The 20,317-nt window shown below is 45.8% G+C and overlaps 1 protein-coding gene across 22 annotated transcripts in view; it reads left to right on the top strand.

The window, feature by feature from the left end:
• The first annotated feature begins 2,954 nt into the window (after positions 1–2,954).
• The window catches only part of LOC133497105 (uncharacterized), a 38,349-nt gene continuing 20,986 nt past the window's right edge, over positions 2,955–20,317 (top strand). For 5 of the 22 annotated variants that reach the window (XM_061813273.1, XM_061813294.1, XM_061813272.1 and 2 more), the window contains exons 1-5: positions 3,120–3,191; positions 4,233–4,490; positions 6,334–6,381; positions 6,658–6,912; positions 9,076–9,250. In XM_061813273.1, the coding sequence (XP_061669257.1) occupies positions 4,264–4,490; positions 6,334–6,381; positions 6,658–6,912; positions 9,076–9,250 (705 nt within the window). In that variant the 5' untranslated portion in view covers positions 3,120–3,191; positions 4,233–4,263. Of the gene's footprint in view, positions 3,192–4,232; positions 4,491–6,333; positions 6,382–6,483; positions 6,913–7,524; positions 8,111–8,723; positions 8,783–9,075; positions 9,331–9,974; positions 10,036–10,299; positions 10,504–11,435; positions 11,612–12,304; positions 12,359–12,618; positions 13,449–13,837; positions 14,115–15,210; positions 15,388–16,458; positions 16,744–20,317 lie in introns of those variants that run through there. The other 17 variants (XM_061813276.1, XM_061813270.1, XM_061813274.1 and 14 more) reach the window with 12 other exon arrangements.

Below are 20,317 nucleotides of genomic sequence, written 5' to 3'. Positions count from 1 at the left end.
TTAGACCAGCCAGGGTTTTAAACATCATTTGTACATGTTTAAAATTTTGTATACAATTGTAAGAAGTTCTTCCTACGGTTTGCCGTGATTTCCTTGCCAGTCTAGGACCCTACTGTGGTGTTTTGTCTTCAACGCCGCTCTCGCGTGAAAAAAAAAAAAAAGTGATGCTTCGAGCTGGCCAGTAGCTCTGCAGACCCACCAGAGGCAACTGTGGGAAGGATGCCGAGCAGCAAGAGGAGGAAAAACTCCGTCAGGAGGGGTTAGGGCTTCCTGTATGGAGGACCGCGTCCGGAACATGCCGCATGCGAGGAGGTACTTCTCTGCTGCTGGTTTTGGGCCTCGGATATAAAAAAAGAAATCCGCGTTAGTAGCAGCCACCGGGTGCATGTTAAGTTCGGTGGACCGGAATCGGCCACCTTCCTGATTTGGTGTTTCACATGATTAGCAATATCAATGTTTAGAAAGTTAGCAGTTTGCTTCCGTATTGATAGAGGCTAAGCAATAGCCTAAACGTTGACGTATAGCACACATAGAACGCATTGGTAACATACACAGACTGATTTCACTGTTAGAAACCTGATGTAATGTTTGTATAAATTTATGAAACAAGTGTGTAATATATAAAAGGATGGTTGTTCATGAAGGCAAGAACATTCTTGAACACTTATTAGGACACCTGTGACTCTACAGAATAGACTTTGTATAATAGGCACAACAGGTGCCTTTATAAAATGATAAAAAGAACATTCCGCCGCTGCTTGCCAAACACGAGAAAAACGGGAAGATGGGGCGGTATTGGGAGGATGATGAGGACTGGGCGGACGCCCGGTAATGGGGCGCCGCACGCCTACACGAGCTTCTGGTGGCGCGATGGCGTGGCGCAGGGGTGGGTCGATGTCCGCAGCACACACACACCATTCCAGCCCTCACCCGAAATCGGCCCCTCCGCGCGCACGGGGACGAGGGGGAACGCGAAATCTCATGTCTTCTTTGTCTTACCAGGCCCGAACGGAGACATTTCCCTGGGTGCCAGTGAATTACACAGACCTTGAGGCCAGGGAGACAGAATAAACTACATATATGTGTATAAAGGGTCTATGCCGTCAATGCATGTTTTCTTCTTGGTTATGTGTGTGTATATATAAATAAATATATATATATATATATATATATATATATATATATACCCTGAGACTCATACGTGCTTGCGCGGCAAAACGGCAACACAGGAGTTATTTAACAGCCAGGGTTTTAAACATCATTTGTACATTGTTTAAAATATTGTATATATTGTAGGAGTGCTTTCCTACCGGATGCCGTGATTTTCTTCCTTCGTCAAGGACCTACTGTGGTGTTTTGTCTTCACTCGAGCCTGCGGTGGAAAAAAAAAAAGTGATGCTTCGAGGCTGGCAGTACCTCTGCAGACCCACCAGAGGCGACTGTGGAAGGGTGCCGATCAGACAAGAGAGGAAAAAATCCGTCAGGAGGGTTTAGGCTTCCCTTGTAGGAGGACCCGTCCGGAACATGCGCATGCGAGGAGGTACTTCTCTGCTGCAAAGGGTTTTTGGGCCTCGGATATAAAAAAAAAGAAATCCGTTTTAGTAGCAGCCACCGGGTGCATGTAAGTCGGTGGACCAGAATCTGGCCACCTGCCCTGATTTGTTTTAACATGATGAGCAATATCACTATTTAGAAAGTTCGCAGTGGCTTCCGTATTGACAGAGGCTCAGCATATAGTCTAAACGTTGACGTATAGCACACATAGACGCGTTGGCTACATACACAGACTGATTTCATTGTTAGAAACCTGATGTAATGTTTGTATAAATTTATGAAACAAGTGTGTATATATAAAACGATGGTTGTTCATGAAGACAAGAAACGTTCTTGAACACTTTGTAGGACACCTGGACTGTACAGAATAGACTTTGTATAATAGGCACAACAGGTGCCTTTATAAAAATTATAAAAAGACATTCCGCTGCTTGCCAAACACGAGGAAAACGGGAAGATGGGGCGGTATTGGGAGGATGATGAGGACTGGGCGGACGCCCGGTACAGGGGGCGCCGCAGGCCTACACGAGGCTTCTGGGGGCGCGATGGCGTGGCGCAGGGGTGGGTCGATGTCCGCAGGCACACACACACCATTCCAGCCCTCACCCGAAATCGCCCCTCCGCGCGCACGGGGACGAGGGGGAACGCGAAATCTCATGTCTTCTTTGTCTTACAGGCCCGAACGGAGACATCTCCTGGAGGCCAATGAATCACAGACCTTGAGCCAGGGAGACAGACTAAATTACATAAATGTGTAAAAAAGGGTCTATGCGTCAATGCATGTTTTCTTGGTTATGTGTGTGTACATATATATATAAACCTGAGACTCCTAGTGCTTGCGCGGCAAAACGGCAACACAGGAGTTATTTAGACAGCCAGGGTTTTAAACATCATTTGTCAATGTTAAAATTTTGTATACATTGTAGAAGTGCTTCCTACGGGATGCCGTGATTTCCTTGCCCCGTCTAGGACCTACTGTGGTGTTTGTCTTCACTCGCGCCTGTGGTGGAAAAAAAAAAGCGATGCTTCGAGGCTGGCAGTACCTCTGCAGACCCACCAGATGGCGATTGTGGGAAGGATGGCGAGCAGGACGAGAGAGGAAAACTCTCCTGGAGCCAATGAATCACAGACCTTGAGGCAGGGAGACAGACTAAATTACATATATGTGTAAAAAAGGGTCTATGCGTCAATGATGTTTTCTTGGTTATGTGTGTATATATATATATATATATATATTATATATATATATATATATATAATATATATATATATATATAAACCCTGAGACTCATACGTGCTTGCGCGGCAAAACAGCAACACAGGAGTTATTTAGACAGCCAGGTTTTTAACATCATTTGTACAATGTTTAAAATTTTGTATACATTGTAGAAGTGCTTCCTACGGGTTGCCGTGATTTCCTTGCCCCGTCTAGGACCTACTGTGGTGTTTGTCTTCACGAGAGCCTGCGGTGGAAAAAAAAAAAAAGTGATGCTTCGAGGCTGGCAGTACCTCTGCAGACCCACCAGATGGCGACTGTGGGAAGGATGCCGAGCAGGACAAGAGAGGAAAAACTCCGTCAGGAGGGGTTAGGGCTTCCTGTATGGAGGACCCGTCCGGAACAATGCGCATGCGAGGAGGTACTTCTCTGCTGCAAAGGGTTTTTGGGCCTCGGATATAAAAAAAAGAAATCCCGTTAGTAGCAGCCACCGGGTGCATGTAAGTCGGTGGACCGGAATCTGGCCACCTGCCCTGATTTGTGTTTAACATGATTAGCAATATCAATGTTTAGAAAGTTCGCAGTGTGCTTCCGTATTGACAGAGGCTAAGCATATAGCCTAAACGTTGACGTATAGCACACAAAGAACGCGTTGGCTAACATACACAGACTGATTACATTGTTAGAAACCTGATGTAATGTTTGTATAAATTTATGAAACAAGTGTGTATATATAAAACGATGGTTGTTCATGAAGACAAGAAACGTTCGTGAACACTTTATTAGGACACCTGGACTGTACAGAATAGACTTTGTATAATAGGCACAACAGGTGCCTTTATAAAAATTATAAAAAGACATTCCGCTGCTTGCCAAACACGAGGAAAACGGGAAGATTGGGCGGTATTGGGAGGATGATGAGGACTGGGCGCACGCCCGGTACAGGAGGTGCCACAGGCCTACACGAGGCTTCTGGGGGCGCGATGGCGTGGCGCAGGGGTGGGTCGATGTCCGCAGGCACACACACACCATTCCAGCCCTCACCCGAAATCGCCCCTCCGCGCGCACGGGGACGAGGGGGAACGCGAAATCTCATGTCTTCTTTGTCTTACAGGCCCGAACGGAGACATCTCCTGGAGGCCAATGAATCACAGACCTTGAGGCCAGGGAGACAGACTAAATTACATATATGTGTAAAAAGGGTCTATGCGTCAATGCATGTTTTCTTGGTTATGTGTGTGTATATATAATATATATATATATAAATATAAACCCTGAGACTCATACGTGCTTGCGCTGCGGCAAAAGCAAAACGGCAACACAGGAGTTATTTAGACAGCCAGGGTTTTAACATCATTTGTACAATGTTTAAAATTTTGTATACATTGTAGAAGTGCTTCCTACGGGTTGCCGTGATTTCCTTGCCCCGTCTAGGACCTACTGTGGTGTTTGTCTTCACTAGAGCCTGTGGTGGAAAAAAAAAAAAAATAGTGATGCTTCGAGGCTGGCAGTACCTCTGCAGACCCACCAGATGGCGACTGTGGGAAGGATGCCGAGCAGGACGAGAGAGGAATAACTCCGTCAGGAGGGGTCAGGGCTTCCTGTATGGAGGACCCGTCCGGAACAATGCGCATGCGAGGAGGTACTTCTCTGCTGCAAAGGGTTTTGGGGCTCGGATGAAAAAAAAGAAATCCGCGTTAGGAGCAGCCACCGGGTGCATGTAAGTCGGTGGACCGGAATCCGGACACCTGCCCTGATTTGTGTTTAACATGATTAGCAATATCAATGTTTAGAAAGTTAGCAGTGTGCTTCCGTATTGATAGAGGCTAAGCATATAGCCTAAACGTTGACGTATAGCACACATAGAACGCATTGGCTAACATACACAGACTGATTTCATTGTTAGAAACCTGATGTAATGTTTTTATATATAAGTTTATGAAAAGAGTTTATATATAAAACGATGGTTGTTCATGAAGAAGAAACGTTCTTGAACACTTGATTAGGACACCTGGACTGACAGAATAGACTGTATCATAGGCACAACAGGTGCCTTTATAAAAATTATAAAAAGACATTCTACTGCTTGCCGAACACGAGGAAAACGGGAAGATGGGCGGTATTGGGAGGGTGACGAGGACTGGGCGGACGCCCGGTACAGGAGGCGCCGCAGGCCTACACGAGGCTTCTGGGGGGAAACGATGGCGTGGCAGGGGGGTCGATGTCCGCAGGCACACACACACACACACACACCATTCCAGCCCTCACCCGAAATCGCCCCTCCGCGCGCACAGGAGGAGGGGGGAACGCGAAATCTCATGTCTTCTTTGTCTTATAGGCCCGAACGGAGACATTTCCTGGGTGCCAGTGAATCACAGACCTTGAGGCCAGGGAGACAGACTAAACTACATATATGTGTATAAAAGGGTCTATGCGTCAATGCATGTTTTCTTGGTTATGTGTGTGTATATATAAATAAATAAATGAATAAATATATATATATATATAACCCTGATACTCATACGTGCTTGCGCGGCAAAACGGCAACACAGGAGTTATTTAGACAGCCAGGGTTTTAAACATCATTTGTACAATGTTTAAAATTTTGTATACATTGTAGAAGTGCTTCCTACGGGATGCCGTGATTTCCTTGCCCCGTCTAGGACCTACTGTGGTGTTTGTCTTCACAAGAGCCTGCGGTGAAAAAAAAAAAAAAAAGTGATGCTTCGAGGCTGGCAGTACCTCTGCAGACCCACCAGATGGCGACTGTGGGAAGGATGCCGAGCAGGACAAGAGAGGAAAAACTCCGTCAGGAGGGGTTAGGGCTTCCTGTATGGAGGACCCGTCCGGAACAATGCGGATGGGAGGAGGTACTTCTCTGCTGCAAAGGGTTTTTGGGCCTCGGATTAAAAAAAAAAAAGAAATCCGTTTAGTAGCAGCCACGGGTGCATGTAAGTCGGTGGACCGGAATCTGGCCACCTGCCCTGATTTGTGTTAACATGATTAGCAATATCAATGTTTAGAAAGTTCGCAGTGTGCTTCCGTATTGATAGAGGCTAAGCATATAGTCTAAACGTTGACGTATAGCACACATAGAACGCGTTGGCTAACATACACAGACTGATTTCATTGTTAGAAACCTGATGTAATGTTTGTATAAATTTATGAAACAAGTGTGTATATATAAAACGATGGTTGTTCATGAAGACAAGAAACGTTCTTGAACACTTTATTAGGACACCTGGACTGTACAGAATAGACTTTGTATAATAGGCACAACAGGTGCCTTTATAAAAATTATAAAAAGACATTCCGCTGCTTGCCAAACACGAGGAAAACGGGAAGATGGGGCGGTATTGGGAGGATGATGAGGACTGGGCGGACGCCCGGTACAGGAGGCGCCGCAGGCCTACACGAGGCTTCTGGGGGCGCGATGGCGTGGCGCAGGGTGGGTCGATGTCCGCAGGCACACACACACCATTCCAGCCCTCACCCGAAATCGCCCCTCCGCGCGCACGGGGACGAGGGGGAACGCGAAATCTCATGTCTTCTTTGTCTTACAGGCCCGAACGGAGACATCTCCTGGAGGCCAATGAATCACAGACCTTGAGGCCAAGGAGACAGACTAATTACATATATGTGTAAAAAAGGGTCTATGCGTCAATGCATGTTTTCTTGGTTATGTGTGTGTATATATATATATAAACCTGAGACTCATACGTGCTTGCGCGGCAAAACGGCAACACAGGAGTTATTTAGACAGCCAGGGTTTTAAACATCATTTGTACAATGTTTAAAATTTTGTATACATTGTAGAAGTGCTTCCTACGGGTTGCCGTGATTTCCTTGCCCCGTCTAGGACCTACTGTGGTGTTTGTCTTCACTAGAGCCTGCGGTGGAAAAAAAAAAAAAGTGATGCTTCGAGGCTGGCAGTACCTCTGCAGACCCACCAGATGGCGACTGTGGGAAGGATGCCGAGCAGGACGAGAGAGGAAGAACTCCGTCAGGAGGGGTCAGGGCTTCCTGTATGGAGGACCCGTCCGGAACAATGCGCATGCGAGGAGGTACTTCTCTGCTGCAAAGGGTTTTTGGGGCTCGGATAAAAAAAAGAAATCCGCGTTAGGAGCAGCCACCGGGTGCATGTAAGTCGGTGGACCGGAATCCGGCCACCTGCCCTGATTTGTGTTTAACATGATTAGCAATATCAATGTTTAGAAAGTTAGCAGTGTGCTTCCGTATTGATAGAGGCTAAGCATATAGCCTAAACGTTGACGTATAGCACACATAGAACGCATTGGCTAACATACACAGACTGATTTCACTGTTAGAAACCTGATGTAATGTTTGTATAATTTTATGAAACAAGTGTGTATATATAAAACGATGGTTGTTCATGAAGACAAGAAACGTTCTTGAACACTTTATTAGGACACCTGGACTGTACAGAATAGACTTTGTATAATAGGCACAACAGGTGCCTTTATAAAATTATAAAAAGACATTCCGCTGCTTGCCGAACACGAGGAAAACGGGAAGATGGGGCGGTATTTGGAGGATGATGAGGACTGGGCGGACGCCCGGTACAGGAGGCGCCGCAGGCCTACACGAGGCTTCTGGGGGCGCGATGGCGTGGCGCAGGGTGGGTCGATGTCCGCAGGCACACACACACCATTCCAGCCCTCACCCGAAATCGCCCCTCCGCGCGCACGGGGACGAGGGGGAACGCAAAATCTCATGTCTTCTTTGTCTTACAGGCCCGAACGGAGACATCTCCTGGAGGCCAATGAATCACAGACCTTGAGGCCAGGGAGACAGACTAAATTACATATATGTGTAAAAAAGGGTCTATGCGTCAATGCATGTTTTCTTGGTTATGTGTGTGTATATATATATATATATAAACCCTGAGACTCATACGTGCTTGCGCGGCAAAACGGCAACACAGGAGTTATTTAGACAGCCAGGGTTTTAAACATCATTTGTACAATGTTTAAAATTTTGTATACATTGTAGAAGTGCTTCCTACGGGTTGCCGTGATTTCCTTGCCCCGTCTAGGACCTACTGTGGTGTTTGTCTTCACTAGAGCCTGCGGTGGAAAAAAAAAAAAGTGATGCTTCGAGGCTGGCAGTACATCTGCAGACCCACCAGATGGCGACTGTGGGAAGGATGCCGAGCAGGACAAGAGAGGAAAAACTCCGTCAGGAGGGGTTAGGGCTTCCTGTATGGAGGACCCGTCCGGAACAATGCGCATGCGAGGAGGTACTTCTCTGCTGCAAAGGGTTTTTGGGCCTCGGATATAAAAAAAAGAAATCCGCGTTAGTAGCAGCCACCGGGTGCATGTAAGTCGGTGGACCGGAATCTGGCCACCTGCCCTGATTTGTGTTTAACATGATTAGCAATATCAATGTTTAGAAAGTTCGCAGTGTGCTTCCGTATTGACAGAGGCTCAGCATATAGCCTAAACGTTGACGTATAGCACACATAGAACGCGTTGGCTAACATACACAGACTGATTTCATTGTTAGAAACCTGATGTAATGTTTGTATAAATTTATGAAACAAGTGTGTATATATAAAACGATGGTTGTTCATGAAGACAAGAAACGTTCTTGAACACTTTATTAGGACACCTGGACTGTACAGAATAGACTTTGTATAATAGGCACAACAGGTGCCTTTATAAAAATTATAAAAAGACATTCCGCTGCTTGCCAAACACGAGGAAAACGGGAAGATGGGGCGGTATTGGGAGGATGATGAGGACTGGGCGGACGCCCGGTACAGGAGGCGCCACAGGCCTACACGAGGCTTCTGGGGGCGCGATGGCGTGGCGCAGGGGTGGGTCGATGTCCGCAGGCACACACAGACCATTCCAGCCCTCACCCGAAATCGCCCCTCCGCGCGCACGGGGGCGAGGGGAACGCGAAATCTCATGTCTTCTTTGTCTTACAGGCCCGAACGGAGACATCTCCTGGAGGCCAATGAATCACAGACCTTGAGGCCAGGGAGACAGACTAATTACATATATGTGTAAAAAGGGTCTATGCGTCAATGCATGTTTTCTTGGTTATGTGTGTGTATATATATAAATATATATATATATATATATATTATATATAATATATATAAACCCTGATACTCATACGTGCTTGCACTGCAACACAGGAGTTATTTAGACAGCCAGGGTTTTAAACATCATTTGTACAATGTTTAAAATTTTGTATACATTGTAGAAGTGCTTCCTACGGGTTGCCGTGATTTCCTTGCCCCGTCTAGGACCTACTGTGGTGTTTGTCTTCACTAGAGCCTGCGGTGGAAAAAAAAAAAGTGATGCTTCGAGGCTGGCAGTACAACTGCAGACCCACCAGATGGCGACTGTGGGAAGGATGCCAAGCAGGACAAGAGAGGAAAAACTCCGTCAGGAGGGGTCAGGGCTTCATGTATGGAGGACCCGTCCGGAACGATGCGCATGCGAGGAGGTACTTCTCTGCTGCAAAGGGTTTTTGGGCCTCGGATATAAAAAAAAGAAATCCGCGTTAGTAGCAGCCACCGGGTGCATGTAAGTCGGTGGACCGGAATCTGGCCACCTGCCCTGATTTGTGTTTAACATGATTAGCAATATCAATGTTTAGAAAGTTCGCAGTGTGCTTCCGTATTGATAGAGGCTCAGCATATAGCCTAAACGTTGACGTATAGCACACATAGAACGTGTTGGCTAACATACACAGACTGATTTCATTGTTAGAAACCTGATGTAATGTTTTTATATAAGTTTATGAAACAAGTGTGTATATATAAAACGATGGTTGTTCATGAAGAAGAAACGATCTTGAATACTTGATTAGGACACCTGGACTGTACAGAATAGACTGTATCATAGGCACAACAGGTGCCTTTATAAAAATTATAAAAAGACATTCTGCTGCTTGCCGAACACGAGGAAAACGGGAAGATGGGGCGGTATTTGGTGGGTGACGAGGACTGGGCGGACGCCCGGTACAGGAGGCGCCGCAGGCCTACACGAGGCTTCTGGGGGCACGATGGCGTGGCGCAGGGGTGGGTCGATGTCCGCAGGACACACACACACACACACCCACACACACACACACACACACCACACCATTTCAGCCCTAACCCGAAATCGCCCCTCCGCGCGCACAGGGAGGGGGGGAAGCGAAATCTCATGTCTTCTTTGTCTTATAGGCCCGAACGGAGACATTTCCTGGGTGCCAGTGAATCACAGACCTTGAGGCCAGGGAGACAGACTAAACTACATATATGTGTATAAAAGGGTCTATGCGTCAATGCATGTTCTTGGTTATGTGTGTGTATTATAAATAAATAATGAATAAAATATATATATATATATATAAACCCTGATACTCATACGTGCTTGCGCGGCAAAATGGCAACACAGGAGTTATTTAGACAGCCAGGGTTTTAAACATCATTTGTACAATGTTTAAAATTTTGTATACATTGTAGAAGTGCTTCCTACGGGTTGCCGTGATTTCCTTGCCCCGTCTAGGACCTACTGTGGTGTTTGTCTTCACTAGAGCCTGCGGTGGAAAAAAAAAAAAGTGATGCTTCGAGGCTGGCAGTACCTCTGCAGACCCACCAGATGGCGACTGTGGGAAGGATGCCGAGCAGGACAAGAGAGGAAGAACTCCGTCAGGAGGGGTCAGGGCTTCCTGTATGGAGGACCCGTCCGGAACAATGCGCATGCGAGGAGGTACTTCTCTGCTGCAAAGGGTTTTTGGGGCTCGGATGAAAAAAAAGAAATTCTCGTTAGGAGCAGCCACCGGGTGGCTGTATGGAGGACCCGTCCGGAACAATGCGTCAAGCATGTTTTCTTGGTTATGTGTGTGTATATATTAAATTATATAAATTTATTTATATATATATATATATATATAAACCCTGATACTCATAGTGCTTGCGCGGCAAAATGGCAACACAGGAGTTATGTAGACACCAGGGTTTTAAACATCATTTGTACAATGTTTAAAATTTTGTATACATTGTAGGAAGTGCTTCCTACGGGTTGCCGTGATTTCTTGCCCCGTCTAGGACCTACTGTGGTGTTGTCTTCACTAGAGCCTGCGTGTGGGGCTGGCAGTACCTCTGCAGACCCACCAGATGGCGACTGTGGGAAGGATGCCGAGCAGGACAAGGAGGAAGAACATCCGTCAGGAGGGGTCAGGGCTTCCTGTATGGAGGACCCGTCCGGAACAATGCGCAGCGAGGAGGTACTTCTCTGCTGCAAAGGGTTTTTGGGGCTCGGATGAAAAAAAAGAAATCTCGTTAGGAGCAGCCACCGGGTGGCTGTATGGAGGAACCCGTCCGGAACAATGCGTCAATGCATGTTTTCTTGGTTATGTGTGGGTATATATAAATATATTAAATTTATTATATATATATTATATATATATATATATATAATATATATATATATATTATATATATATATATATATATATAAACCTGAGACTCATACGTGCTTGCGCGGCAAAACGGCAACACAGGAGTTATTTAGACAGCCAGGGTTTTAAACATCATTTGTACAATGTTTAAAATTTTGTATACATTGTAGAAGTGCTTCCTACGGGTTGCCGTGATTTCCTTGCCCCGTCTAGGACCAACTGTGGTGTTTGTCTTCACTAGAGCCTGCGGTGGAAAAAAAAAAAAGTGATGCTTCGAGGCTGGCAGTACCTCTGCAGACCCACCAGATGGCGACTGTGGGAAGGATGCCGAGCAGGACGAGAGAGGAAGAACTCCGTCAGGAGGGGTCAGGGCTTCCTGTATGGAGGACCCGTCCGGAACAATGCGCATGCGAGGAGGTACTTCTCTGCTTCAAAGGGTTTTTGGGGCTCGGATGAAAAAAAAGAAATCCGCGTTAGGAGCAGCCACCGGGTGCATGGAAGTCGGTGGACCAGAATCCGGACACCTGCCCAGATTTATGTTTAACATGATTAGCAATATCAATGTTTAGAAAGTTAGCAGTGTGCTTCCGTATTGATAGAGGCTAAGCATATAGCCTAAACGTTGACGTATAGCACACATAGAACGTGTTGGCTAACATACACAGACTGATTTCACTGTTAGAAACCTGATGTAATGTTTGTATAAATTTATGAAACAAGTGTGTATATATAAAACGATGGTTGTTCATGAAGACAAGAAACGTTCTTGAACACTTTATTAGGACACCTGGACTGTACAGAATAGACTTTGTATAATAGGCACAACAGGTGCCTTTATAAAAATTATAAAAAGACATTCCGCTGCTTGCCAAACACGAGGAAAACGGGAAGATGGGGCGGTATTGGGAGGATGATGAGGACTGGGCGCACGCCCGGTACAGGAGGCGCCACAGGCCTACACGAGGCTTCTGGGGGCGCGATGGCGTGGCGCAGGGGTGGGTCGATGTCCGCAGGCACACACACACCATTCAGGCCCTCACCCGAAATCGCCCCTCCGCGCGCACGGGGACGAGGGGGAACGCGAAATCTCATGTCTTCTTTGTCTTACAGGCCCGAACGGAGACATCTCCTGGAGGCCAATGAATCACAGACCTTGAGGCCAGGGAGACAGACTAAATTACATATATGTGTAAAAAAGGTTCTATGCGCCAATGCATGTTTTCTTGGTTATGTGTGTATATATAAATATATATATATATATATATATAAACCCTGAGACTCATACGTGCTTGCGCGGCAAAACGGCAACACAGGAGTTATTTAGACAGCCAGGGTTTTTAACATCATTTGTACAATGTTTAAAATTTTGTATACATTGTAGAAGTGCTTCCTACGGGTTGCCGTGATTTTCTTGCCCCGTCTAGGACCTACTGTGGTGTTTGTCTTCACAAGAGACTGCGGTGGAAAAAAAAAAAAAAGTGATGCTTCGAGGCTGGCAGTACCTCTGCAGACCCACCAGATGGCGACTGTGGGAAGGATGCCAAGCAGGACAAGAGAGGAAAAACTCCGTCAGGAGGGGTAAGGGCTTCCTGTATGGACGACCCGTCCGGAACAATGCGCATGCGAGGAGGTACTTCTCTGCTGCAAAGGGTTTTTGGGCCTCGGATATAAAAAAAAGAAATCCGCGTTAGTAGCAGCCACCGGGGCATGTAAGTCGCTGGACCGGAATCTGGCCACCTGCCCTGATTTGTGTTTAACATGATTAGCAATATCAATGTTTAGAAAGTTCGCAGTGTGCTTCCGTATTGATAGAGGCTCAGCATATAGCCTAAACGTTGATGTATAGCACACATAGAACGTATTGGCTAACATACACAGACTGATTTCATTGTTAGAAACCAGATGTAATGTTTTTATATAACTTTATGAAACAAGTGTGTATATATAAAACGATGGTTGTTCATGAAGAAGAAACGATCTTGAACACTTGATTAGGACACCTGGACTGTACAGAATAGACTGTATCATAGGCACAACAGGTGCCTTTATAAAAATTATAAAAAGACATTCCGCTGCTTGCCGAACACGAGGAAAACGGGAAGATGGGGCGGTATTTGGAGGATGATGAGAACTGGGCGGACGCCCGGTACAGGAGGCGCCGCAGGCCTACACGAGGCTTCTGGGGGCGCGATGGCGTGGCGCAGGGTGGGTTGATGTCCGCAGGCACACACACACCATTCCAGCCCTCACCCGAAATCGCCCTCCCTCCGCGCGGCACGGGGACGAGGGGGAACGCGAAATCTCATGTCTTCTTTGTCTTATAGGCCCGAACGGAGACATTTCCTGGTGCCAGTGAATCACAGACATTGAGGCCAGGGAGACAGACTAAACTACATAAATGTGTATAAAAGGGTCTATGCGTCAATGCATGTTTTCTTGGTTATGTGTGTGTATATATAAATAAATATATATATATATAAACCCTGAGACTCATACGTGCTTGCGCGGCAAAATGGCAACAAAGGAGTTATTTAGACAGCCAGGGTTTTAAGCATCATTTGTACTATGTTTAAAATTTTGTATGCATTGTAGAAGTGCTTCCTACGGGTTGCCGTGATTTCCTTGCCCCGTCTAGGACCTACTGTGGTGTTTGTCTTCACTAGAGCCTGCGGTGGAAAAAAAAAATAGTGATGCTTCGAGGCTGGCAGTACCTCTGCAGACCCACCATATGGCGACTGTGGGAAGGATGCCGAGCAGGACGAGGAGAGGAAGAACTCCGTCAGGAGGGGTCAGGGCTTCCTGTATGGAGGACCCGTCCGGAACAATGCGCATGCGAGGAGGTACTTCTCTGCTGCAAAGGGTTTTTGGGCCTCGGATATAAAAAAAAGAAATCCGCGTTAGTAGCAGCCACCGGGTGCATGTAAGTCGGTGGACCGGAATCTGGCCACCTGCCCTGATTTGTGTTTAACATGATTAGCAATATCAATGTTTAGAAAGTTCGCAGTGTGCTTCCGTATTGACAGAGGCTCAGCATATAGCCTAAACGTTGACGTATAGCACACAGAACGCATTGGCTAACATACACAGACTGATTTCATTGTTAGAAACCTCATGTAATGTTTTTATATAAGTTTATGAAACAAGTGTGTATATATAAAAACGATGGTGTTCATGAAGAAGAAACGATCTTGAACACTTGATTAGGACACCTGGACTGTACAGAATAGACTGTATCATAGGCACAACAGGTGCCTTTATAAAAATTATAAAAAGACATTATGCTGCGCCGAAACGAGGGCTAGACATTCTGCTGCTGCCACATACGACGTCAGGAAACCACGCCGCGAAGATGGGACTGGACATGATTGAGGGAATTATGTTGACGAGACTTGGGAGGATGACGAGGACTGGGCGGACGCCCGGTACAGGAGGCGCCGCAGTCCTACACGAGGCTTCGGGGGCACGATGGCGTGGCGCAGGGTGGGTCGATGTCCGCAGGCACACACACACACACACACACACGAACACACACACCACACACACCATTTCAGCCCTAACCTGAAATCGCCCCTCCGCGCGCACAGGGAGGAGGGGGAAAGCGAAATCTCATGTCTTCTTTGTCTTATAGGCCCGAACGAAGACATTTCCTGGGGCCAGTGAATCACAGACCTTGAGGCCAGGAGACAGACTAAACTACATATATGTGTATAAAAGGGTCTATGCGTCAATGCATGTTTTCTTGGTTATGTGTGTGTATATATCAATAAATTATATATATATATATATATATATATATTATATAATATATATATATATATATATATATAAACCCTGATACTCATACGTGCTTGCGCGGCAAAACGGCAACACAGGAGTTATTTAGACAGCCAGGGTTTTAAACATCATTTGTACAATGTTTAAAATGTTGTATATATTGTAGAAGTGCTATCCTACGGATTTACTGCGTTATTTCCTTGAACCCGTCTAGGACCTACCTGTGGTGTTGTCTTCACTAGAGCCTGCGGTGGAAAAAAAAAAAAAGTGATGCTTCGAGGCTGGCAGTTCCTCTGCAGACCCAACAGATGGGGACTGTGGGAAGGATGCCGAGCAGGACGAGAGAGGAAGAACTCCGTCAGGAGGGGTCAGGGCTTCCTGTATGGAGGACCCGTCCGGAACAATGCGCATGCGAGGAGGTTTACTTCTCTGCCTGCAAAGGGTTTTGGGGGCTCGGTAAAAAAAAAGAAATCCGCGTTAGGAAGCAGCCACCGGGTGATGTAAGTGGTGGACCGGAATCCGGACACCTGCACCTGTTGTGTTAAAATGATTAGCAATATCAATGTTTAGAAAGTTAGCAGTGTGCTTCCGTATTGATAGAGGCTAAGCATATAGCCTAAACATGACGTATAGCACACATAGAACGCATTGGCTAACATACACAGACTGATTTCATTGTTAGAAACCTCATGTAATGTTTTTATATAAGTTTATGAAACAAGTGTGTATATATAAAAACGATGGTTGTTCATGAAGAAGAAACGATCTTGAACACTTGATTAGGACACCTGGACTGTACAGAATAGACTGTATCATAGGCACAACAGGTGCCTTTATAAAAATTATAAAAAGAAATCTACTGCTTGCCGAACACGAGGAAAACGGGAAGATGGGGCGGTATAGGGAGGGTGACGAGGACTGGGCGGACGCCCGGTACAGGAGGCGCCGCAGGCCTACACGAGGCTTCTGGGGGCACGATGGCGTGGCGCAGGGTGGGTCGATGTCCGCAGGCACACACACACACACACACACCATTTCAGCCCTAACCCGAAATCGCCCCTCCGCGCGCACAGGGAGGAGGGGGAAAGCGAAATCTCATGTCTTCTTTGTCTTATAGGCCCGAACGGAGACATTTCCTTGGTGCCAGTGAATCACAGACCTTGAGGCCAGGGAGACAGACTAAACAACATATGTGTATAAAAGGGTCTATGCGTCAATGCATGTTTTCTTGGTTATGTGTGTGTATATATATATATATTATAATATATATATATATATATATATATATATATATATATATATATATATATATATATATATATATATATATATATAAACCCTGAGACTCATACGTGCTTGCGCGGCAAAACGGCAACACAGGAGTTATTTAGACAGCCAGGGTTTAAACATCATTTGTACAATGTTTAAAATTTTGTATACATTGTAGAAGTGCTTCCTACGGTTTGCCGTGATTTTCTTGCCCCGTCTAGGACCTACTGTGGTGTTTGTCTTCACAAGAGCCTGCGGTGGAAAAAAAAAAAAAAGTGATGCTTCGAGGCTGGCAGTACCTCTGCAGACCCACCAGATGGCTACTGTGGGAAGGATGCAAGCAGGACAAGAGAGGAAAAACTCCGTCAGGAGGGGTCAGGGCTTCCTGTATGGAGGACCCGTCCGGCACAATGCGCATGCGAGGAGGTACTTCTCTGCTGCAAAGGGTTTTTGGGCCTCGGATATAAAAAAAAGAAATCCGCGTTAGTAGCAGCCACCGGGTGCATGTAAGTCGCTGAACCGGAATCTGGCCACCTGCCCTGATTTGTGTTTAACATGATTAGCAATATCAATGTTTAGAAAGTTCGCATCGTGCTTCCGTATTGATAGAGGCTCAGCATATAGCCTAAACCAGGCATGTCCAAAGTCCGGCCCCCGGGCCAATTGCGGCCCGTGGACAAATTTTTACCGGCCCGCGGCCTCTATCATGAAATCAATAATATGCGGCCCGCCAGCACTGTTGACCACAGTATAAATACATGTGTACAAAAAGCTATTTTTCATATTTTCATTCACCAGAAGATGGCAGTAGCCCTGTGGCCGCACTCTGGCCCCCGTGACCCTTGACCTTGCGTGATCGTTTCAGCCCAGCCCATTTCTAACATGGCGTCTGTAAACAAAAAAAGGAAAGTTGACCGCGAGGGCCGCCGCTTCCAGGACACAGTGGAAATTTGAGTATTTTTTCACTGAAATACGAAACAACTGTGTCTGCCTAATTTGCCAAGAGACTGTGGCTGTTTTCAAGGAATTCAACATCAAGAGGCACTACCAGACGAAACATGCTAGCTACGACAAGCTAACTGGGAAAAAACGCGGTGAAAAAGTGAAGCAACTGGAAGCTGTTTTAACGGACAGCAAAGCTTTTTCACAAGAGTACGTGAGTCAAATGAAAATGCCACAAAGGCAAGCTACGAAGTGGCAACGCTGATTGCAAAGCACTGCAAACCTTTCACTGGGGTGAATTATTAAAGGACTGTGTAATGAAAATGGTTGAGAAAATTCGTCCCGCGAAAAAGAAGAAGCAAGAGTTGCCAATATTTGCCTTGCTCGTAATACTGTGGTACGGAGAATTGAAGACGTTTCATTAGATATTAAGAGACAGTTAAGGGCAAAGGAACTGAGTTTGACTTTTTCTCGTAGCGTGCGATGAAAGCACGGATGCGCCCGACACCGCTCAGTTACTGATCTTTTTAAGAGGAGTGGACAATGACATGAACGTGAGTGAAGAGCTTCTGGACCTGGCTGATTTGGGATTTTTAGTTGACATAACGTGACATCTGAATGCGTTGAACAACAAGCCTTCAAGGGCAAAATGCAGTGGTAAGCCAACTGTATTCACACATCAAAGCCTTTCGGACCAAGCTGCTACTTTTCCAAAGGACACCTGTCACAGGCGCAGCCAATACCGCACATTTCCCGTCGCTGCAGGAAATTGTGACCAGTTTCCCACAGATCAATATCAGTGCGCAAATGACAAAGTATGCAGCAGACATCTCATCTCTGGTTGAGGAGTTTCAGCAGCGCTTTCGGGACTTTGCAGCTATTGAAAAGGAGATCACGCTTTTTTCCTCTCCTTTCTCCGTGGACCCTGATGACGCTCCAGACCACCTGCAACTGGAGCTCATTGAGCTGCAGTGTGACGCCGAGCATCGCAGTCGGCACCAACAGCTCCCTCTGTCAACTTCTACCGCCAGCGGATGAAGGCAGGTTCAAGCAATTCGGACATTTGCTAAGAAAATGCTGAGCTGTTTGGCTCCACATACATGTGCGAGAAGACATCTCCGTTATGAACATTAACAAGAGCCGCATGAGGACGAGACTGAGTGGACTCTCACCTGCGTGACGTCTTGCGCATCAAAACCACTGCTCTTGAGCCAGACATGGACTACATACTGCAGTCAAGATCCCAGTATCACCTTCACATTAGTGCAGGCAAGACCTTTGTTAAGTCCTCTGAGTTGAATAATTCTTAAATCTCAGTTAATTAAGTTTTTTGTGATGGTCAAAATCACAGTTTGATATGCAGTGCTCATTGTTTTGTTTTCAGCACTTTTCCTACAGTGAGCATATAATAGTGAATAATATGTAATGTTTCACATGAACTTAGATATCCTTTATAGTTTTCTTAATTTTTTGTGGTTTGTGATTTCGGTAAAAACCAAATGTAAAAAAAAAATGTAAAAGTAAAAGTATGCCATTTGTAATTAAATTAAAAAAAATCCCAAAAAAAGTTAATTGTATTTAATGTTAATGGTTCAAAGAATGTCAGGCTAAATAGTCGGCCCCCACACATTTTCACCTTACCAAATCTGGCCTCTTGCAAAAAGTTTGGACACCCCTGGCCTAAACGTTGACGTATAGCACACATAGAACGCGTTGGCTAACATACACAGACTGATTTCATTGTTAGAACCTGATGTAATGTTTGTATAAATTTATGAAACAAGTGTGTATATATAAAACGATGGTTGTTCATGAAGACAAGAAACGTTCTTGAACCACTTTATTAGGACACCTGGACTGTACAGAATAGATTGGTATAATAGGCACAACAGGTGCCTTATAAAAATTATAAAAATACATTCGCTGCTTGCCAAACACGAGGAAAACGGGGAGAAGATGGGGCGGTGGGTATTTGGGAGGATGATGAGGACTGGGCGCACGCCCGGTACAGGAGGCGCCACAGGCCTACACGAGGCTTCTGGGGGCGCGATGGCGTGGCGCAGGGGTGGGTCGATTGTCCGGCAGGCACACACACACACACACCATTCCAGCCCTCACCCGAAATCGCCCCCCGCGCGCAAGGGGACGGGGGGAACGCGAAATCTCATGTCTTCTTTGTCTTACAGGCCCGAACGGAGACGACATCTAGGGGCCAATGAATCACAGACCTTGAGGCCAGGGAGACAGACTAAATTACATATATGTGTAAAAAAGGGTCTATGCATCAATGCATGTTTTCTTGGTTATGTGTGTGTATATATAAATATATATATATATATATATATATATATTATATATAAACCCTGATACTCATACGTGCTTGCGCGGGCCAACAAAAACGGCAACACAGGAGTTATTTAGACAGCCAGGGTTTTAAACATCATTTGTACAATGTTTAAAATTTTTATACATTGTAGAAGTGCTTCTATGGGATGCCGTGTGATTTCATTGCCCCGTCTAGGACCTACTGTGGTGTTTGTCTTCACTCGTGCCTGCGAGGTTAGAAAAAAAAAAAAAAGCGAGCTTCGAGGCTGGCAGTACCCCTGCAGCCCCACCAGATGGAGACTGTGGGAAGGATGCCGAGCAGGACGAGGAGAGGAAGAAATCCGTAAGGAGGGGTCAGGATTTCCTGTATGGAGGACCCGTCCGGAACAATGTGCATGCGAGGAGGTACTTCTCTGCTGCAAAGGGTTTTTGGGCCGGGATATGAAAAAAAAGAATTCCGCGTTAGGAGCAGCCACCGGGTGCATGTAAGTCGGTGGACCGGACCAGATCGGCCACCTGCCTGATTTGTGTTTAACATGATTAGCAATATCAATGTTTAGAACGTTAGCAGTGTGCTTCCGTATTGATAGAGGCTAAGCATATAGCCTAAACGTTGACATATAGCACACATAGAACGCATTGGCTAACATACACAGACTGATTTTGTTAGAAACCTGATGTAATGTTTGTATAAATTTCTGAAAACAAGGTGTATATATATATATATATAAAACGATGGTTGTTCATGAAGACAAGAAACGTTCTTGCACACTTTATTAGGACACCTGGACTGTACAGAATAGACTTTGTATA

This window comes from Syngnathoides biaculeatus, unplaced genomic scaffold, assembly GCF_019802595.1.
Source record: "Syngnathoides biaculeatus isolate LvHL_M unplaced genomic scaffold, ASM1980259v1 ctg104_pilon_pilon, whole genome shotgun sequence".
In the NCBI taxonomy this organism is placed as follows: Eukaryota; Metazoa; Chordata; class Actinopteri; order Syngnathiformes; family Syngnathidae; genus Syngnathoides; species Syngnathoides biaculeatus.
Note: the sequence above shows the minus strand (reverse complement) of the source record. Positions and strands in the feature narration are given on the sequence as shown.